This window comes from Nyctereutes procyonoides, unplaced genomic scaffold (assembly GCF_905146905.1).
Source record: "Nyctereutes procyonoides isolate TBG_1078 unplaced genomic scaffold, NYPRO_anot_genome, whole genome shotgun sequence".
NCBI lineage: Eukaryota > Metazoa > Chordata > Mammalia > Carnivora > Canidae > Nyctereutes > Nyctereutes procyonoides.
Genome location: NW_026575037.1, coordinates 8,092,457 through 8,116,059, shown reverse-complemented (window position 1 = coordinate 8,116,059; position 23,603 = coordinate 8,092,457). Strand labels below are relative to the sequence as shown.

At 35.4% G+C, this 23,603-nt stretch overlaps 1 protein-coding gene across 4 annotated transcripts in view; it reads left to right on the top strand.

Annotated features, from left to right (window-relative positions):
* HMCN1 (hemicentin 1) overlaps window positions 1-23,603 on the top strand; it is a 454,683-nt gene that overhangs the window by 253,402 nt on the left and 177,678 nt on the right. For all 4 annotated transcript variants that reach the window (XM_055319154.1, XM_055319153.1, XM_055319155.1 and 1 more), the window contains exons 25-35: window positions 802-897; window positions 3,813-4,007; window positions 5,038-5,168; window positions 5,328-5,475; window positions 8,051-8,177; window positions 11,012-11,166; window positions 18,816-19,094; window positions 19,585-19,866; window positions 20,583-20,691; window positions 21,645-21,814; window positions 23,178-23,332. In XM_055319154.1, coding sequence (XP_055175129.1) covers window positions 802-897; window positions 3,813-4,007; window positions 5,038-5,168; window positions 5,328-5,475; window positions 8,051-8,177; window positions 11,012-11,166; window positions 18,816-19,094; window positions 19,585-19,866; window positions 20,583-20,691; window positions 21,645-21,814; window positions 23,178-23,332 — 1,847 coding nt within the window. The remainder of the gene's footprint in view (window positions 1-801; window positions 898-3,812; window positions 4,008-5,037; window positions 5,169-5,327; window positions 5,476-8,050; window positions 8,178-11,011; window positions 11,167-18,815; window positions 19,095-19,584; window positions 19,867-20,582; window positions 20,692-21,644; window positions 21,815-23,177; window positions 23,333-23,603) is intronic.

The following is a 23,603-nucleotide window of genomic DNA, read 5'->3' as shown; positions in this document are numbered from 1 at the left end:
GTGGGATTCACTGGTAGGGTACACTAAGGAACAGGTGTGAAACTTTATTCTACAGATAAAATAAATACAAATAGTGATTTTCATCAGGGAAATCACACGATGAGATTTATGGTTCAGAGAGAATATTCTGAGGTCTCTGTGTGAATGAATATGAATCCAAAGAGGAATATGTTCGAGAAAAGGGTTCCAGTAAGAAGCCTACTGAAATAGTTCGGGCAAAAGAAGTAAAGGTTTGAAACAAGCAGTGACCTTAAGGATAGAGACGGAGATACAGGTATATGATGAACATATAGCCCTAAGTGATTGGGTGTGGAGGTCAGGAGGAAGGGAGGAAGACATAAGAAAAATGGTGAAGCATTATGTTTTAACAGAATTGTGGGAAAACAGAAAATAATGAATTTTGGAGGGTGGGGACATTTTGACCTTTAAATCCCCAGGTCACATTGAGGTAGAAATAGCTGGCCACTAAAAATATATGTCATACTTAAAAGAAGAAGCAGGGGGCAGCCCCGGTGGCACAGCGGTTTAGCGCCGCCTGCAGCCCAGGGCGTGATCCTGGAGACCCTGGCTCGAGTCCCACGTCGGGCTCTCTGCATGGAGCCTGCTTCTCCCTCTGCCTGTGTCTCTCTCTCTCTGCATTTCTATGAATAAATAAATAAAATATTTTAAAAAATAAAAAAAAAAGAAAAAGAAGAATCAGGAAAGATAGCAGTTCACCAGGGTAGCCCATTATTGATGCCGCAGGAGAGTTTGATATTGCTAAAGGAAAAGCCTATGTTAATACATTTCTTTTTCTAATAGAACCACCTACACTGGAAGATCTAGAACCTCCATATAACACTCCATTCCAAGAACGGGTGGCTAATCAACGCATTGCATTTCCATGTCCTGCAAAAGGTATGTAATAGTTGGACATTACCATAATGTTATATTCTTCCAGAATTCTCTATTGAACCTAAAACATCATTATAAAAAGACCTACTTGTTAGTCCTTGTTATAAGGATTAGAGGGCATTAATCTCTCTTTTAAATAGCTCTTTGAATAAGTGTTTTTCCCTCACAGGTATTTTATTTACTTCCATGGAAAAACCTTTTGTTCTTCCAAATTTGCCTTACTATGTTTCCCACGTAGTTCATGCTCCTTCCTGTTGCTTCTTAGTTCATTCTATTTTGATAGAATTTCTCTTTAAAATATGACAGAGCGGGCAGCCCTGGTGGCGCAGCGGTTTAGCGCCACCTGCAGCCAAGGGCGTGATCCTGGAGACCCTGGATCGAGTCCCACGTCTGGCTCTCTGCGTGGAGCCTGCTTCTCCCTCTGCCTGTGTCTCTGCTTCTCTCTCTCTCTCTGCATCTCTATGAATAAATAAATAAAATCTTAAAATAAAATAAAATAAAATATGACAGAGCTATTCAGAATTTTCAGCATTTATCTCATTCAGAAGTATAAATTAGGACCAACTCCCTATTTGTCCTGGATACTGCTCTTCCCAAAACCTCTTTTCTTAGATTTGCTTACTACTGGTAATTCTAAAGCCAGGTTCTAACTTGGCACTCTGAGGCTTATCCAAACCCCTTTACCTCCCTGAATTCCTGGGCTTTCTATCTCAACATGTTTCCTGGCAGGAAACTATTCTTTTCTTTCCTCAGGGGGATGTGAGAGAGGCATTGTCACTGTCACCCTTGCTCTGGATGCCAGAATGTGGTTAAGAACATCCATAATGACTCAGATGTGTTTATAGCAGTTCTGGCAACGTCCAGGCAGTATTTTTTTCCATAACCTCCGGGCAGCTGGTACCATCATTGCTCCCACAAATGCCTCTCAGCGTTTGTTCCAGGAAGCAGCTGCAGATGAGAGTCCTCATGGCTGTTCCTGTTTCTGTAGCAAGATTCTGCATCTTTCCAGTAGTTTTCACCAATGATTATTTTCTACCAGCATTACAAGAGAACTTTAACAACCTTTTCATATATCAAAATAATCATCAGTAACAATCCCAATAGCACTAAGAGAGGAGGCATGGCCTGAAGAGGCGACCTTTAAAAGAGTTTAAATTCAGATATTCACAATGAGTAGTCGCTGCCACTGGATCCCTACCGGTAGCACTGTTACCCTTTGTTCTGCATTGGATCCTGGACCCCCATTGGCTCCTGGACTCCGATGCTGGCTTGGAGGATTTCCCTTTCCTGGCTCTTTTGATTTGCCTTTTCCGCCTTGAAAAACCACCCCCTTCCACTTCCCCATTTTCACCTGGGATATAATTCTTAGGTTCATTTGAAGGAGCTAAATACCTTTTCCTTGTTTTGTGCAACAAATTTCATCTTGTACATGATGGTTTGACCATTTATAAGTTAAAGCTAGTGTAAAACTTCTTTTTGCTTGTTCACTTATTTTTTCATTTATTAACTCAACAAATATCACTGAGAAGTCTGATTGAGACACAAAAAGGAGTGAGTGGGATGTGAAGACGTGAAATGATTATAGCTCTTTTTTCTTTGACAGCATAGACAATTACAGTCTATCAGTTCACCTTCTCTTCCTCATCAGTCAGCTTTTTACTGTTAGCACAATGAAATAGGCCAATCTTTTTGCTTTATTTTTCTCATAAATAAACCTTTCAGAGTCACTTTTATAAGTCCTTAACTCAACTTGAGTTTAGCTTTAATGACACCTTCTTGCATTCTACCTTCTGTACTTGTCTTGGATTATATACCAATACCAATATTTTTATCATCCCTTAATTTAAGATTATTAATAATGTCATGCAACCACATTAATTTAATATGCTCTCTTTTTATTTTTATAGGTATTAAGTAAATTTTGAAAGTACTTAGACTAGTGCCTGACACATCATTTGCTACATAAGTATGTTCTTAATATGGAATTCATCTATTTCCAATATGTGCTTTTGTCTCTATTACATACTTCAAGATGGTTTTATCACTTCTACTTGCGTGCGAGCACATTACTTCCATTTACTCTTTGGTCATAAGTAAATCTGGGAAACTAGTCCTGCTCTCTGCTTTCCCAATTTTCTTTTCAGTATAAAAAGTCAAGAATTGTTCCTATTGTCCTATGTTTAACATCATGAAATCACTAGATGTGTGGGTAGTAGAAGTTCCTCATCTCTGCTATATGAGGCCTATTAAAAGTATGAATTATATAAAGGATCACTTCTGCAGTTGTGACTCTATTTGGTGGGCAATCTTTATGTTTTATTCCTGTGATAGTCCCTTGCTTTTTGTTCTTCATTTATTTTTACCCCCAAACTCTCCCATTTGATGAATATAATTTTTTCCCCACTAATTACCATGAACTCACACAAGAAAATGCCTTGGTTTGCTTACTGTTTTCTGAAAATCTTGGAAAGACAACTTGCTCAACTCTACACTAGAGACCCTAGGTCTCTTAGGACTGATCAGGAATTAGAGGCATTCAATACCATAATCTCTTTGAAATTGCTTGCAGGAGGGCAGCCCCGGTGGTGTAGTGGTTTGGCGCCGCCTGCAGCCCAGGGCGTGATCCTGGAGACCTGGGATCGAGTCCCGCATCGGGGTCCTTGCATGGAGCCTGCTTCTCCCTCTGCCTGGGTCTCTGCCTCTCTCTCTCTGTGTCTCTCATGAATAAATAAATAAAATCTTTAAAAAAAATAAGAAAAAGAAATTTCATGCAGGAGAAATATCTTGAAAGCAGCATAGTACCTTAGGGTATAAATTATAGTCATGATTTTTTTTTATTTCTCCTCAATGTAGTTGATATTTAATAATGATTCCTAATTTTATTATAAAATATCACAAACCTCTGATTTTTCATTTAGGTACCCCCAAACCAACCATCAAATGGATATGGAATGGTAGGGAGCTGACGGGCAGAGAGCCTGGTATTTCTATCTTGGAAGATGGCACATTGTTGGTTATTGCTTCTGTTACACCCTATGACAATGGGGAGTACATCTGTGTGGCAGTCAATGAAGCTGGAACAACAGAAAAAAAATACAACCTCAAAGTCCATGGTAAACACAGATAAGATACCAAAACCATATTGTTGAATATATGACATTTTCTAATTCTTATATATGTACGTTATTCTCTCAATGTAGTATTTTTTAATATTAATGTGAATAGAGTGCTATCAAACAGGAAACTGACAATCTGATTGCATTGATTAATCGATTTAAAATTTTGTGTAAATTTTTATTATGACTTTATTCAAAATTCAAGTAGTAGAATCGTCAAAACTCTCATGACTTAAGCTAAGCTATCTACTTATCCTCCCTGAGGGCAAAGGAATTTATTAGTTTTTTTTTTGTGTGTGTGTGTGTGTGTGTATTTTCCCAGAGATATTTATACATAACAAAGAAATATGAATATATATTTTATCCTATTTTTATATATAAAAAGATCCATACAGAGAACAATGCATCCATTACTCTACACTTTGTCTATTTTACTAAACTAACCATCTTGGGGATTATTCATTATTCCTAACTCTTATTTATACCTGTTTAGCATCCCACTGTATGGCTATGGCATGATTGCCTTAACCTTCATCTATTAATGATGAACATTTGTGTTACCAATTACTTGTTATTATAAGTAACACCTTAATGAAATACTTGTACATTTGTCATTTTGCATCAGTCACAGGTTATGTTCATTTTAAAATTTCATAGATAATGGCTTCCATAGACACTGGGCATATGCACTTCCATCAGCAAAGCAGTGAGTCCCACATGACTTAATTAAGACTGTAGCAGTTTACATTTTGAGTTATATGTGGAATAACTAGTTTCTCCCTTAACTTTATCTTAAGTTTTATCATCACTTCAAAACTCTGATCATTAAAGTAAAATTTTAATAAGAGTTATTTATAAGTATATTGGTCAAGATCTTCCTCTTAATGTTAAGGAATGTGCTTAAGTATGACCAGCCTTTTTGGTTATCACATATCTCAGAAGTTGCTTTCTAAAGGCCTGTGTACAGAAACTTCATAAATAATATTTATTACAAAATTATCTAGCCATGACTCTTCTCTTTTTACAGTTCCTCCAGTAATTAAAGATAAAGAACACATAACAAACGTATCTGTGTTGGTCAATCAACTGACCAATCTCTTTTGTGAAGTTGAAGGTACTCCTTCTCCCATCATCATGTGGTACAAAGATGACGTCCAGGTAAGTAAAAGCATCAGAATATGCATAATTCCTTGCCTCTGCCTCTGGAATAAATCACTCAGATAAGACTTTCTTCTTAATAATGATAGAAAACTTCTATGTCAATTCCTAAGTATGCATTTGTATTAGGATTGGAAATAACTGACCATTTTGTTGAAGGTGAGTGAAAGCAGCACCATTCAGATTGTGAACAATGGGAAGATATTAAAGCTCTTCAAAGTCACTCCAGAGGATGTAGGAAGATATTCCTGCAAAGCAGTTAATATTGCAGGCACTTCTCAGAAGTATTTTAACATCGATGTGTTAGGTAAGTGAAACAGACTTTTAAAACCTACAATTTTGAGTGCATTTTTTTTTCAAGATTTTATTTATTTATTCATGAGAGACACAGAATGAGAGGCAGAGACACAGGCAGAGGGAGAAGCAGGCTCCCTGACGGGAGCCTGATGCAGGACTTGATCCCAGGACCCCAGGATCATGACCTGAGCCAAAGGCAGATGCTCAACCACTGAGCCACCCAGGCGTTCCATGCATTTCTTATAATAGGATGGACTGACAGTTAAGAAAGAGCAATGAGATAAAAAAAACATTGATAAGAGAAATATCATTTGTTTCACTCTTTCATTATTTTTGTTTTTAATATAGGTTAACCAGAATCATATGATATAGAATGTTTTAAGTTATTTATTATTTATCATACAGAGATGTCTGAGTATTTGGTACTGTCTTATATATAAAATAGTAAATTACTACTTTTGTCTATTTCTCCTGTGAAGTGGGCAGGAAATTCTCAGGGAAGTAACTATCCAGGATGATGCAGAATAAAACTCATTAATACTCCGGACACCTGAAGCTGCTAGGTTGTAACTTGAACTGGAGAAAGTAGCAAATGCACCTTCCTGAATTCTAACTCTTTTCACTAAATCACCTCTGCCCGGATCCTAATTAAGAGAGGAAAATTCTGAGTGCGGGTAGAAGAATTGGGATATAAGACATTTAGAAAATTTTAGTGGTAATCGTAAATTTAAAGTTTTATAATTTTAATTTATGAAATTATATTTGCCAATTAGAGTCTACTTGGTGATAGAATGACTTCCTTCCTATTCAATATTTTGTTCATCAGAATGGGCATATGTTTCTATGTCTGGGATGGAAGTAAAGTCTGGGAATGATGCTGCATTCAAACTACCATTTTTAAGCTGCTTCAGCATAAAAATGATCCCCTCATTAGCCTTCTCAGAGCCTGAAATACTCTTCATTGCCTCAACCAAAATTATTATTATTATATTTAAGTACAGGCTATCAAAAACTAAATGATCTTTTTCTATCATTAGTTACATTGGTATTATTTCTCTGGGCATTAATTTACTTTGAATCCTGTGTCCTGATGTGTCCCAAATTTTTATTTCCAGCTCAGACGTCGTCTCTGAGCTCTAAGAATATACATCTCATTTTCTCCACAGTGTCTTGATTTGAATGTCTTAGTGGTATATCAAACAAAAGGTCTCAGTGAACATATGTTCTGGTCAACTTTAGTGGGCCGATCACAGTGCACCACACCTCTGTCCACCCACTTGCGTCTGCTAGAACCTAGCTCTCATTCTTTCTACCTCTCCCCACCCCCAACTCCCTAAATGTATCTATATTCTGTCAAGACTATTTCCTAATTCAGGGTTAAACTATCTACCCCTTTCATCTCTAACTGTAACAGTATCATTTGTAAGCCGAATTGATGTAGTAGCCTCTGAACTGCCCCCCTTCACCCACTCCTTGCCACTCAAATCCAGGCTTCATGCCCCAGCCAGCCTGGTCTTAAAACAAAATCTGGGGGCACCTGGACAGCTTAGGAGTTGAGTGTCTGCCTTCTGCTCAGGCCTTGAGCCCAGGATTCAGGATGCAGTCCCACATCAGGATGCTTGCGGGGAGCCTGCTTCTCCCTCTGCCTATGTCTCTCTCTGCCTCTCTCTCTGTGTGTCTCTCATGAATAAATAAATAAATAAAATCTTAAAAAAAAAAGGAAAAGAACAAAATCTGGTCACACCCCTCTTCTACTGAGGGAGCTACTTTGGTGGTTGGTCATTGCTCCGAAGGCAAAGACCACACATCTTAACATGATATTAACGGAGAGGATTTCAAAGTCAGGGAAGTGCATAGGAATTTTTCAATATTTCGATAATTCTGAGAATAAAAACTAGCATAGTCATTTTCATATTTTTCCTATCTGACAGCATAGGTAGCATAGAGGCCCTTTAAAATAAACAAGGGTGGGATCCCTGGGAGGCGCAGCGGTTTAGCGCCTGCCTTTGGCCCAGGGCGCGATCCTGGAGACCCAGGATCGAATCCCATGTCGGACTCCCGGTGCATGTAGCCTGCTTCTCCCTCTGCCTGTGTCTCTGCCTCTCTCTCTCTCTCTCTGTGTGACTATCATAAAATAAATAAAAAAAAAAATTAAAATAAACAAGGGTAATATACTTCGAGTAGCACTATGTTGTAATATGTAGAATTTGAACATTGTAAAATTAATATTGATGATATCATTTGTTATCTAAAATGTCTAACAGTAATAAATTGCATTATATGAGCTTCGCCGCTCACCTAAAAACTCCTTTTGCATATAGTTTATGACTCCTCAAAATGAGTTGATTTTTGCAAGTAATTATCCTACTAGCAAATCTTTAATGAATGTGTTTCTATATTTAAATTTAATAGTTAGTTGGGTTGACTGATGCAATATGAAAAGGTATTATTGTGTGATATTTTATTTGTAATATTAAATTTTTATTGAAATTTTTAGTAGAAATCATTAATAATCTGCTTTTTCTCCCCCCACCCTTTGTTAAGTCATCAATTTTCATGATAAAATGTCTATGTCTTTGTTCAAGTCCCACCCACCATAATAGGTGCCAACTCCCCAAATGAAGTCTCTGTTGTCCTCAACCATGACACTACCCTTGAATGCCAGGTCAAAGGCACCCCCTTCCCTGCTATTCACTGGTTCAAAGATGGAAAGTAAGTACCATTTTTCTATATGTTGCAAGAGTCCAACTGATAGGGAACGGATGTGTAAATTCATGTGGATTTTACTCATAGATATTATTAAATGAACATGAAGCAAAGCAATATTGTTCAAAAAATGGTCTCAAAGTTTTGTAATATCTTTCATTCTAATGAACTATAAAACCTTATAAATGCTGGGAATTTATTTTAGAAACAGAGGAACTCAAATTTAGTGTGCATTAAATATTCATCCCAAAGGCTATGAATAAAGAATGATAAATGCAAGATTCAGATGCAGAGATAATTTTGCCTTCACATGGAACTGTTTGAATTATGAAAAGATAATTTTTATGACAGATGAATACTTAAGCCAGTTCTAATAATGTAGAAAAAGGAACAACCACAAAAGAGCAATTAGATATTTCCCAGACTTTAAGTTCAAGGGCTACTGAGGTTTGCCCACACTGCTATGGCTACTTTGATTCGTATTGTTCTGAGAGTTTATTTCTCACAGTATGGTCAAGTATTATTATGGTTTCTGAGAGCAGGTGTCTAAGACTTAAGTAGCAAAAAGTAAAGATTTGCATTGTTTAAAGTATGCAACTATGTATAAATAAAGTATGCAAACTTTATAAACCAATAAAAAAGACAACAGAAAAACGTATGGAGGATATAAACAGGCAATTTAAAAATTTATAATTAAGCAATAGATGTATTAAAAGATGCTCTAGAGAATATTATGCTAAGTGAAGTAAGTCAATCAGAGAAAGACAAATACTATATAATTTTATTCATATGTAGAACTTTAGAAACAAAACAGATGAACATGGAGAGAAAAGACAGAGGGAAAGTGTAAAGCTAACTCTTAGCTATAGATAACAAACAGGGTTGCGGGAGGGGAGGTGGGGCAGGGACAGAGATGGGTTAAATGGGTGATAGGTATGAGGGAGGACACCTGTTACGATGAGCAATGGGTGTTGTATGTAAGTGATGAATCACTAAATCCTATATATGAAACAAATATTACACTGTAATATACTAACGAATTTAAATTACAGGTTGGAAGAAAAAAATGCTCACTTTCAATAATTTGGAGAATATAAACAAAAATAATATGATTTTTGTCTCTCACAGGCCAGATTGGCAAATAAATAAGTAAAGGTTTGAACAATGTGAAGTGTTGGCTAGAGTGTGGGAAATCAGGATGTAGTATTCTGCTGCAGAGAATGTAAATTAGTACTCTGAAGAACAATTTGTTGATATCTATTAAAATTTGAATGCCCATATGCTGTGATGTAGCTAATACATTTTCAAGATCTAGCAGAGGGAAGTGTTCATACAGATCCACAGGAGGGCTTGTACCATAGTAGGTGGTATTCCCTACAACATTGTGATGGCAGAAAAGTGGAAACTGACTAATACTCAACCTTAGGAAATAGGTGGATAACTTACAGTATAGTCATCTTGTGAAACACTAGGCAGCTATTAAAAAGAGTACAATCAAGTTATAATACCAAAAATATCTCTATAGCTATTGTCAAATGAAAAGAGAAGAAAACAAAGCAATACTATTTACATATAAAAACTAGATTCTTTTGGGAAGACATTTAAGGGTGAAAGTGTTTAGAAAGAATATAAACCAAACTTATAATGGTGAAATGTCTAGAGAAGACTCACGTTAGAGGTAATAAATCAAAAGGACCTTTTCCTATTATAATACTTTTTTGTTTAAATTTTTATGTTACTTACATAATTAACAAAAGTTTTAAAATTACTTAAATTTGAGTAACATTATCAAGTGTTCATTTCTTTAAACAGTTAAGATGCATAAACTAAGGTATTCATTCTATTAGCTTTTGAGAACTTCCTACAAAGTGTCATACCAAGAAATAGTGGAGGGTGCTACCATAGACAATTTTTAAAATATTTTTTAAATTCAATTTGCCAACATATATAAGACAATTAAATGTGCTTCCATTTAATCGTGTAGTATGACTCACAGCTTTTAATAGAGCAGTGCATCTAATTATTTATCATGGCTAAGTCACTGAAAATTTTTAAAAACTGCTTTGAGTCTTCCTGAAAGATCAATGAGTTTTAAAGGCATGAATATTAGGATATCATAGACTTTAATAACCATGATATTTCAAGTATTACATAAAGCTGCAGCCAAAAGCTGCAGCCAATTATGTAAAGTAAGCATTTTGTAATAGTCAATAAGTGACTCTACATAGTAGAGAAAGACATCCTTGACAACTATAGATGAGCTGCTTTTGGCATAAACATTGTTCAGTATTTATGATTATAAAAGCATTCATATTGGTTACAGTATCTCTTTTTTTAGGAAATTTGGCATGATCATTGCCTTTAGTAAGTGATAACTATTCATTATTATTGTGAGTACTCTTTCGGGTATTATAATGATATTGGTTTAAAAATAATACTGCTTCGCCTCAAGCTCCTATAAACTCTTAAGTTTCACTTTACTAAACGATGATAGAAATTTTGGCTGTAAAAACAAAAAAAAGAAAAATAAGAAGGAGGAGAGAGACTCAAACAAATAATGACACTATCAGGTTTCTATTAATATTCAACAATTAAGTTTGAAATGAAGGAACTTTTCATCTCAAAGTAATAATTATCTAATTTTCATTTGTAAAGTGCTTTAATAATTCAGTTTTTCTGAATGGAAGTACTAATCACATCGTATTTCTTTTAGATTCATACAGAAAAAAGCAACTTTGATTCATATTTTTAACCTCAAATGTCAATGATTTTTCATTATTAATAAGAGAGGAAACCAGAAAATAAAAACGGACTCACAGAATAAAATTTATTTCTTCTAGGCCTTTATTTTTAGAAGATCCTAATATTGAACTTCTAGACAAGGGACAAGTTTTACATTTAAAGAATGCACGAAGAAGTGACAAGGGACGCTACCAGTGTGCTGTGTCCAATGCAGCTGGCAAACAAACCAAGGACATAAGATTGACTGTCTATAGTAAGTTATTTTCTTATGCTTTTTGTTATTACCAGTTCTCACCATAAATTGAAAAGAAGGGAGGATGTCTGGGTGGCTCAGTTGGTTAACCTTATCTGATTCTTGATTTTGGCTCGGATCAAATCTCAGGGTTGTGAGATTGATCCCCTCATTGAGCTCCATGCTGGGCATGGAGCCTGCTTTGATTCCCTCTCTCCCTCTCCCTCCTCCACTCCCCCACTCCCCCACTTTTCATTGTGTGTGTGCTCGCTCTAAGAAAAAAAGAAGAAAATTTTAAAGAAGGGTTTAATGTTAACTGTTCATTTATTCAATGCTAGGTAATTTGGAATGCTACTTACTTTAGAAGAGAGAACCTATCTGCTGTGTTTTAGACTAGAACACTGCATCTAGTTTTAATGCATTTTGTCATGAAGTAGGATTTCTTTAAGAGTTCTAGTGATTTTCAGTTGATGTCACTCAAGAGGGCAGATATTTCCCACGTGATTAGTATATAATAAAATGTCTATATCCTTAAAAGAGTAAAAAAAGAAACACCTCTAAAAAGAGTTGAGACGCATGAATTGAATGAAGCCAATGGTATGCAATTCTTTTTTCATAACATCTTGGCCCTTATTCTGACCCTTGGTGATATTTTAAATGCCTTATGTTTATGTCACTATTCTTTCCCAGCTAAGTCCCCACCACAGTACGTAGTCCTCATTGCACTAAGTCTCAACATCCCCTGAGGAAAGTGAATACTAAAGTCATTTTATTTTATTTTTTTTTTACACTTAGAGTCATAGGAAGGCACACGAACATTATGTTGTGGGCACAAAGAATTACCTGATAGAAAGGAACAGAACTCAATAGACCAGTCATGCTTCTTGTGGTTCTACTTACTGCACTAATTTCTGTCTCTCCATAGCGTATGACACTCACAAAATGTCTAGATACTTCAGGAACATCATCTCTCTAGAGGATCTTCCCAAGCCAAGCTATTACCCAGTCACTATTACATTATCCAAGTTTATTTTCTTCATAATACATATCACTGTCTGATAGGTTATTGCCTAATTATGGGCTTGTTTACCCACTTGCTGTTTGTCTCCAAGGAAGCTAAACTTCCTAAGAACAGGACCTTGTTTTGCTTGTTTCCTACTTTGATACACAGTAGCTCTCAAGAAATGTTTGCTAAATGAATGAATGGGCTAGTGATATACTGTCCAATACGGTAACCACTAGCCACAGGAGGCCTTTGAGCATTGGAAATGCGGCTAGTCCAAATTGGTACAAGCTGTAAGTATGAAATATAGTCCAGATACGGAAGCCTTAATATGAAAATATAATGTAAGATATCTAATTAGTAAGTTTACATTGATTACATCTGAAATATTTTGCATATACTATGCTAAATAAAATATATTATGGGAATTAATTTCTTCTGTTTATTTTCAAATTTTTTAACATGGCTACTAGCAAAAATTTTGTTATATACATATTTAGCATTATATTTTCTATTGGACAACACTGGTCTAGTCATTAATAAGAACTTGTGCTTCTGAGACAGGCAAATAGGTTGAGATCCAGCTTCTGACACTTAATAGCTTTGTGACTTTGGCCACACTTCCCAAATACCCTCTGATCTTCAGGTTCCTCATCTGTAAATTGGAGACAATAATAGCATCTACTTAATAGTGTTATTGTAAGGATCAAAATCTAGATACTTTACTGGTTTACTTGGCTTATAAGAGTAAGAGTTTAATAAATGTTATTTGTTTTTCATTATTTACCTGGTGGTTGTATTGTCTTAAAAGCTTCATTTCTATTAACCTCACTGAATTTGAAATTTCCCTTTTTTAATGTGAGTACCTATATTAAGTTGGAATAGCTCTCTTGAATCAAAGAGATTTTATTTAATGCATGCTTTTAAATCATTTCTGCCTATAAATAGAAGCCTTGGAAGAATTCAGTCATGAAAAGACTTGCCCTCCAAAAAAAGAGTAACATTACTGAAAGATTGGCGATCATGAATCCAAGTTAAACAAAAGTGTTATTGCTACTATTGGCCGCCTACCAGAAGCAGACATTTAAATAATAGGTGCAAATGTTCCCCTAAGCTTTTGAGTAGTCTTCTCCACATTGTTGTATTGTTGCCAAGATCTATGGTGAATATATTTTGGTGATTCAGTAAGACATCTATTGCCATAGGGCTTGAGTTCTTTTATTTCAGATCCTCTTGTTCACTCTGTATGATGCCCTCAGGCACCCAGAAGAGAGGGATCTGTAATGATTAAGTTTCCTAGGATTGTCCAAGGTGAAAGGCATTATAACACTGCAAAGTTTTGAGTATTATTATTATTATTCAGGAAACAATGCATTTACTTTCTAGCAAGCTTGTCTACACTTCCAAGTGGGCAATATTAAGCTTACTTTATTTCACTTATGGAAATGCTTTTATTCCTAAGAACGAATGAAACAGATGCCATATTTGGGCTAGCTGTGAAGAATATTTATGTAGTTTTCAGATTGCGAGTGTGTTTCAGACCACAGTTGACTCATTGGTTTTCCTTATTTACATACTAACATGAGGACAAAACAGGTGATGGACTTGAAAGGCAGAAATGCACATTGTGCCTGAATAAGAAAAGACATGGGGACAAAACAAGAGTGAAAAAATAAGAGATGGAGGGGGGCAAAGAGCAAGGAGAAAGATATGAATAAAGGAAGAAAATAAAAAACCTTTGAATATCCTATGGGGAGATTGTGTAAACTGACACCTATTAGTTCTGAGGCAAAGATTTTTAACCTGAGGTCCATGTTTGATTTTAAAAAGTCTGAGAGCCTCCCCAAAGAATACAAAGGTCTTTGAGGGTAGATGTGCAGTGCATTTTAATGTGCAGTGTGTTCATTACCTTTATCTCTAACAGCCTTCCTCAAACAGAAAGTAAGGTTTCAGAGAAATATAGATGAATTAAATTGAAATAGGAAGTGACATTTATTTATTTGGCAAATTTAAGCAGTAGATGGTATGTTGTTCTGATGTCAATTTGAAATGTTCTTTGAGTAATTTTTTCTCAATTTCATAAATGCTTATTTTTAAAATAGATCCTTTTGGTACAAATGATATACCTTTGTATAACAATCATGGGGAAATAGGGACTTATTTGAACTATGTTCTTGCTTTCATTAATGTATCCTCTAACTAATTGGTGGTTGACTTAGGCAATTTCAGCCAGTAGTTTGATATACGTTTACAGATTAACATGCAACATAAGTAGTCTCAAAACAAAATTAAAATTTTAAATCTGAATAAATTGCTCTTCTTAAAGATTTCAAAATGGTGGCCTGAATTTGTATTAATTGGTTATCTTGGACTTGGCACACTTTTTTTTTTTTTTTAAGATTTCATTTATTTATTCGAGAAACAGAGAGAGAGGCAGAGACACAGGCAGAGGGAGAAGCAGACTCCACACAGGAAGCCCGACACAGGACTCTATCCTAGGTCTCCAGGATCACACCCCAGGCCGAAGGTGGCGCTAAACCGCCAAGCCACCCGGGCTGCCCCACTTTTTTTTTTATAAAAGGCAGAGATAGTAAATATTTTAGATCTTGCAGACCATGACACAAAATCAAAGATATTATGTACTTCTTATATATCAAAGTAGAAATGAATTTCTACTAATTGTCTATTTTTTTAAAGTTTTATTTACTTATTTATTCATGAGAGACAGAGAGAGAGAGGCAGAGACACAGGCAGAGGGAGAAGCAGGCTCCACGCAGGGAGCCCAACGGGACTCGATCCCAGGACTCCAGGATTACGTCCTTGGCTGAAGGCAGATGCTCAACCGCTGAGCCACCCAGGCATCTCTCTACTAATTGTCTATTGATGAAGTTCTTTTTCTACTGATTTTAAAAATTATAAAATTTTTTGTATACAAGCCTACTAATGAGAAGAATGGAATTCTTGTAGGGGGGATAAAATTTTAATTAATTGGTAGTGAAAGTTAGTGATTCCTCTCACCAAAATTGATTGCAAATGTCCATCTGTTAATGCTGATCTATAATGAAATCTTATATAGTTCATCCTGGAAAATGTCTTTCCATGCACGTAGATACTGTCAAATACCAGAATCAGTTCACAAACATATTATTTTAACTGACCATATTCATTGCTTGGAAGGCATTTATAGAATTTTCTTATAGTGTCTTGGTAATTCACTCTTAGCATGCCAAACTGCAGATGAAAAAATTCCAATTGAAATTTGGATGGAAGGTCCTCATTCTCAGAGATAACCGAACTTCAAATGTAGAAATTTCCTTTGTATATGTGTCAAAGTCTGACAAACATTGCTGAAACTGAAATTTGAGTTCGGAAAATATATCCACAGAAAATCCACTGGGAATGGAGATCTCAATTTTGTTTGACAGCATTAGAAATTTATAAAACAGCCTGACATTAATTGTGATTCAAACAGAATGACTACCATGATGTAAGTTTTTCATTTAAGAGCTGTTTTGGTCTGGTAATTTTAGGCTGAACTCATGAAGAAACATTATCAAGTTTATAGCAAAGTAACTTCCAAATTCAACCAATGGTATGCCATAATAGTGTTTGAGAACAATTCATTCAGAAAAATTCATCTCAACCCTGAACTAAAAAAATTAAACTAATAATTTTACCACCATTAAAGCATTGAATTGCTCTATGGTAGGAAAAGTCTTTATATTCAGTTTCTATTTGTAGCAAAGATTCACAAAACTAATGATGTTTAAGTCCATAAGAGCAAATAAAAAATATTCAATAACATATGAATATTACAGAGTGCTTGCTAATAAATAATGCAAGGAATATAGACTTTTAAAACCTTACATTTTAATAAGCTTTTTAAATTTGCCTAAGCCTTTTCTTCCCCACACATAATTTTACCACCATCCCTTGTACTATCTTAGCAGATTCTACTTCAGGTTGTAATGAATTCATGTTTTTTTAACTTTTTTTGAAAATATTTTTTGACTGTAGTTGTTCCATGCAGACTATTCCTAGAGACTAATTCTTCAGTTTATTCAAACTTGGCATTGACTCCTCAAACAAAAAGCAGTATCAATAACATCTGTTAATTTGTTAGGGGCCAAGAATACTATTCAGAGAAGTTGCTTTAAAAAAAACGGTAGCTATCAGTGTTGCTCCCAGTATTCTTTACTCTTCAAGCAATTATTTTCATGGAATGGCTCATAATCTTAAACAAAAATTTAAAATTTCTCCGGACACATTTCTATGACTACTAACTGTAATCATCCCTGATTTTAATTAAATTACTGTTTGCAAATGGATTTTCTTGCTTGAAAAACATATGAACCACTCAGAAACTTATTTTGATTATAGTGTCATTTGGACTTTATATTTTTGTGGAGAAATTCTGAGTCAGTCCATTTTACATTTTCTAATTTTTCCAACTATTGTTTTGAATTGGAAGTAATGTGACGAGTGCTTAGTCTAGTAGTGTTGGGGTATATTGTAAACTTTCAATATAGTTATAGAACAGTTATAGAATTATTACAAAATAAACAATGCTTTGCCATTTAATGTATAACAAAATAATCCACACATTTAAAAATGTGACTTTTTAAAGTATTTTTTCTTTTCTTATTTTTTTCTTTTCTATTTTGACACAAAAAGTATAGACTGATAATAAAAATAAAATAAAATATGATATGGTGATATGCATGGCAACTTGAAATGCTATGAGTTATAATTGTGTCACTTAAATTTATGGTGAGTTGAGCATCAGTGAGAAGCAAGGAAAACACATATTTGCTACTTTTTGCAACTACCTAACTCAGTTATTAGAGAAAGTAACCATAGACAATATGTAAACAAATGAGTGTGACTATCTCAATAAAACTCTATGGACCCTGAAGTTTGAATTTCATATTAATTTTTACATGTCACAAAATATTAGTATTATTTTTTTTCCAACCATTTAAAAATGTAAAAACTGTTCTTGCCTCAGCATCTCCATAACTGGCCTATGAACCACAGTTGGCTTCCCTGAATTATATATTAAACCACTTTATAAGAAAATTATTCCACCACCAAGTTTACTTCACAGTATAGTAGATCTTTCCTTAAATTATGTGTGCCAAAAAAATGTGTATGTGAATGTTTGTCACTGTAAGCTAGTTCTAAGAATGATTATCAGAAAATATTAAGGTACTCTATTCAGCACCCAGCTCTTGTTTTCTAATATTCTTTTCCACTGAAAGGAGCCAGGGCTTTTTGGAGAAATGGTTAATTCTAGGGCTGGGGCAGGGAATATACAAGATGAGCCTACAGCATGTAGAAGAGCCAGAAAGTAAGAAAGATTTAAAATAATAAAATGACATGGATATGTCAAAGGAACATAGGAACCAAATGAAATAGTTTCCAATGGTCAAAACTGGAACAATTTGAACAACAAATTAAATAATGCAATATTAGATTATAACCCAAAGTATAAAAATAAGTTTCCCTGAGTTCATACTGATATGAATAAATTGTTGAATAAGTGAATACTTTGGGGAGGAGAAACAAAATTACATAGAATAATTCCAAATAAATTATGTAGGTATTCTTCTCTCAAGAAGTAAAATGTAACTCCTCACCCCATATGTATGGGCTGATAAGAGTGATTCCTTTCTCAAAAAGGGGAAAGGAGAGCAACTTTACAGTGGAGAAACCTAGCAAAAACTACTGCAACCAGATTATTGAGCTTAATATCATCAGTGATAAGTCATGCTGACAATTTGTACCTTTGATATGATCTGATGAGATGGTTATTTTACCTCTGTGATTGTCCTCCTAAAACAAATAACCCTAGTCCAGCCATAAGAAAAACATTCTATAATAGATCCTCTCCTAAAACAAAAGTTTAAGAAAATAATATTAAGGCACTCCTAATTCAAGTACATGCCATTTGACTTCTTTTAACTTGTAGCAATTGTAGCACAGTCCTGGAATGACCACAGTCAAAAGATGTAGCAGGGATTGAACCACTTGAGTTGTTTTTCCAACAGCAGAGTGTTCATGTGGTGTGAGAGGCTAGGAATGTGGTTGCTGAATTATGGAAGATACACATGTAGCCAATTAGATGAGTAAAGTTGAGTGAATGAACTCTTGGCAGCTAAAACAAACAAACAAAAACAAAAACTCAAAACCCAAGATCAACAACAACGAAACAAAAACCTGTAAGAAGCAAAAGTTAAAGATTCCACAGCTATTTCCAGTAGCTGGTTCTGAAGGCACTTAGACAGTATTTTGTGGGGAGCGGGCATATCGTCTACCACATCTGACATTTTTGTTCCCTTGGCCTGATTTCAAATATATTCTATCAACTTTAAGTGAGATTTTATTTTGTTTTGCTTTGTTTGTTAAACATAACTCTCTTAGTTACTGTAATATGATCTATTGGACTTAAATGAACCCCTGAAACTAAAACTGTGACTTTGTTTTTACTGAAATCTGACACCCAAGAGGAAGGTGATAAAGACTGAAAAGACAGGCAATTTATTATCAGTAGATAAATCATAGACTTCCTAATGGTCTTTAATTCATTAAGTGTCTACAGAATTTAAGAGTTTGATGCAGATACTAAAGCTTAGAAGACTTGTTTCTGTTCTGAAATCCTTTATAGTTCCACCTAGTATTAAAGGAGGGAATGTCACCACAGAGATATCAGCATTGATCAACAGCATAATTAAACTGGAATGTGAATCACGAGGACTGCCAATGCCTGCTGTTACTTGGTATAAGGATGGCCAACCAGTCATATCCAGCTCACAATCACTTTATGTTGATAAAGGACAATTTCTTCATATCCCTCGAGCACAGGTCTCTGATTCAGCAACATATTCATGTCGTGTAACCAATGTTGCTGGAACTGCTGAAAAGTCATTCCATGTGGATGTCTATGGTAAGGCAAAAATATGTGCTTTAATCATATACCTTTCTATGTTTTTAAATATGCCAACATCTAATTCATTTACTGACATAGCCCTGGAGGTTTGATCATTTTCAAAATGCATGGATATGAAGTGGAAGAGTTGTGCCATGATTTAGAAAAAATATTTTTAAAGCTACAGTTAGCAGCAAGTGGTCCATTTATTTGCCCAACCATTTCCCCATGGCACATGGAACATCTAGACCATTTGGTTTTGATGGAGAGGGTAAAGTAGCTGTTAGGACTAAATAAGTATTTACCATTTGTAAACCAGACACAGTACAAAGCATCCCACAATATTTAGGATAGTTGCATATCAGCTAGCCCAAGAAATTCTTCCCTTTATGCTTAGAAGGAGTCAGACATATAAGTAGTTTCTATGGTCAAACTACATGAAAAAAAAAATCCCTTTTATTTCATTAGGATTTCAAAGATGCCTGAACTATTACTTTTTTCTACCTAGTTCCTCCAATGATTGAAGGTGACTTGGGTGCACCTCTGAATAAGCAAGTTGTTATTGCTCATTCGCTGACATTAGAGTGTAAAGCTACTGGCAACCCTCCTCCAGTTCTGACCTGGTTGAAAGATGGCGTACCTGTGAAAGCCAGTGACAACATCCGTACAGAAGGTGGTGGGAAGAAATTAGAAATCATGAGTGCCCTAGAAGCTGATCGGGGACAGTATGTATGTGTGGCTACCAGTGTGGCAGGAGAAAAGGAAATCAAATACGAAGTTGATGTCTTAGGTAAATAAAGATGCTACAATCTGGATTCCAGGTTCATAGCAAAACCTGACCATTTTATTAAATGCTTTTTTGGTTGTAGAACAATGAACCAATCTTAGAGAAGATTCAGTTGTCTGTTCAACTCTGGACTGCACATTACTAACTGGTGGATTTATTACTAGAATCCCAAGATCTAAGAGCTTACATAAATCTTCCACTGATTCTGATAGATAGACTTTGTATTTCTAAGTACATTGATGCATTTTATAACTATGACAAGTCTGATTGCAGTGAGTGATTACATGGTCCTCTGTCATGAGCACAATGATGGACAACAGGAAACTTAGTCTCTGGGCCTTGGGAAGTAATCTTGCAATGTCTTTAGTCTCTATTTCACTATAAATTGAAGACTTTTTGAGCAGAGGTCCAATTTTTGAGGTTCTCTTCTCTTATTATTATGAAAATAAGCAACATAAAATATGAGCCAACTTTATATTCAGATGGCTTCAGCAGCACCAGAGTGCTAGATTGACAAAAATCCACAGCATGTCAAATACATTCTTTGATTCTAGCAAGTATGTATGATAAAATATATTTTACATTTCAAATCCCCTCCATATATCAAATTCTTATGATACTTGTCAGCCTTCTAAACTGCAATTTAGTATTACTTAAAATGGTGGTGTATTTTTCCTGGTGTACATTTCTTGGTATGTTACATCTCTGTTGTTTTCTAGTGCCACCAGCTATAGAAGGAGGAGATGAAACATCTTACTTCATTGTGATGGTTAATAACTTACTGGAGCTAGATTGTCAAGTGACAGGCTCTCCCACACCAACTATCATGTAAGGGTTTTGGTATGTCTTCTAAATACCTCCCGTTTCTTTGAGTGTTTTGGAACTATCTTGAAAAAGGTTCTATGTCATTAAAACGTGGCCATGTAAAATAATATTGTTTATGTTCCTCTTTTAAAAGACATACTCGATATACAAGGCAACTTTTGCTTAATAATCACATAGACCCTGAACCTGTTCAATTAAAGGAATTCCACTTATGCCTAGAAATTACGTTTTCAGATCATAGAGCTAGATTTGTTAAGCAGTACTTGTCAGATCTTCTTGAGGCACTGAAATGTTTAATGAATGACTAAATAAAAAGAAGTGTACTGAACACATTAGGGAAATAGCGAAAGTTACCATGCATATAAGTTCACCAATTCTTTTTTTTCATTCCTTTATTTACAAAGCATTTCATGAATACTTACCTTTCATTTCCAAGGTGCAGGATATGCAAAGGAACAGTCAACTAAGAGAATAAAACATGTTCACATATGATTATGAAATAAAATGGGAAGTGATAACTCATGATTAATGAAAAAATATAATGCTATATGATTTGAAGATTTTATTTTACAGATGCTTTAGGACTATGTTCACTTTGCTGGTTAATATTACTTAAACATTTGAAGTGAATACTATTTAGGGGCTTTCATCTCTGTTTCCTCAGCATTATTAGAAGAATGAGGAAAACACATAGCTACTGGGGTTCCAACAATATGCCAACTTCTGTGTTGGGCCAGGTTTGCTTTTTTCTTTTCTTAATTATAGTTCATTTTATAGTGTGGACCAACAGGGAATTAGGCAAATACACAATTAAGAATTTACATATCTATGTATGTATAGAAACATTTAATATATAGATCAATCTAGTTCTTCCAAGATATACACACACACGTATTTTCTAGGAATTAAGTTATTTAAAATACATCTCCAGACTTCTTTTTACCTTGTTTCTGTAGGTGGCTAAAGGATGGCCAGCTAATTGATGAAAGGGATGGATTCAAGGTTTTGCTAAATGGACGCAAATTGGTTATTGCCCAGGCTCAAGTTTCAGATACAGGCCTTTATCGTTGTGTGGTGACAAACATTGCTGGTGACCGCAAGAAGGAATTTGAAGTTACTGTTCATGGTATGCTGCAGAAGGGACAAGAGTATTACATTTAAAATTAACTTATGCATTGAGTCATTATTTAATTCAAATTAGCTCATGAATCTGGATAAACCTTGAGTTGTGGAAAGCAATATAAAGGCTGTGAATCTGAGTTTTAAAATGGCACATTAATCTTAAGGCACTTTACTAACACAGAGCCTTAACAAAGAAGCCTGTGTGAAGTAATATAAACAATTCAAATATTAGAAAGTGTATTCTACATAGAATGCCAGGGTCTGAGGAGTGAGACCAAATAAGATAGAATAGGCAGGGAGCAAATTCCAAGGAAAGGGGTTGTGTCGGCTCTCCAGGATTCAGCCAAAACAGGAGGGAGTGTGAATAAAGTCATTTCCAGAAATGGAGGCTAAGGATGTTATGCAGGATCCAGGGCCCATTGGGACATTCAAAGAACTAGCCCAGAAGAATCAGAACCATTAGTGTAATGATAGGTAACACTCTGCCAGGGTATTATGTGTCTCACTTGCCTGCAGACCTTGGGAATGGAGGGACTGCAGTGAGAAGCTGGGAGCCATTTAGAAGCCCCAGCAGAGGTTTCTATGAACATCAACATTTTCCCCTCTGTCCATGCAGAATTTTTTCCTGCTTTTTTAGTCCTGTGATGAAATATAGCTAACCCTCTTTCTCAGTCTCAATTCCAATTCCTAAGGGAGGGAATCCGGCAGGCCCAGTTTAGATCAAGTTACCACTCTGTATTCATTCAGTCCTGATGGAGTCAGAGTCATACAGTATAAATATAGGTAGAGGAAACCCACTCTGATTTAATGAAGTAGTTCTAGAGAAAAGGAGGATCATAACAGATTAGAAAAAACACTCCAAAAGGTATAAGCCAAGCATACATGTTGCTATAAATACATCTTGTTGTTCTTTTTTTTTTAAGATTTTATTTATTTTTTCATGAGAGACACACACACAGAGAGAGAGAGAGAGGCAGAGACACAGGCAGAGGGAGAAGCAGGCTCCACGCAGGGAGCCTGATTGGGACTCGATCCCAGGACTCCAGGATCATGCCCTGGGCCAAAGGCAGGCGCTAAACCACTGAGCCACCCAGAGATCCCCACATCTTGGTCTTCAAAGAATTTGAGATCCATACTTAGGAAATAAGTCATCTAAAATTGTTGAAAACTAAATTAAATGCATGGGATAAAGTTATTTCATTATTTCTTAAAATAGGAATTTTCCCTTTGCTAAATGTTAAAGTTTCAGGTTCTTACATCCAGATTTTTAAGTATTTGATCTCACTGATTATGGTTTGTGTTCCTTCTCACTCTCACTCTGTCCTACCATCCCTTCCTGCTTTTCTTCCTTCATTTCTTAACTCTAGTTCCTCCAACAATCAAATCCTCAGGCCCTTCTGAGAGAGCCATAGTGAAACATAAGCCTATCACCTTGCAGTGCATTGCCAATGGTATTCCAAATCCATCTATTACATGGTTAAAGGATGGCCAACCTGTGAACACTGCCCAGGGAAACCTTAAAGTAAGTATAAATATTACCATGCCCCAAATGTGTAATCTATAAAGATCTTCCCAGAGCTATCACATTCTTCTTTCCTAATTGTAGATTTTCCTGTTGGACACATTTTACAGAAAGTTATTAAAACAGTATGTGTTTCCCTTAGAGTTTTTTTTAGAATTTAACTTAATATTTTGATTTGAAGAATAGAATTAATTAAATACTAATAATATTAACAATGATAATGATTTTAACGTATTGGTTGGTATTTTTATTACTTTGATTAATGCCTATT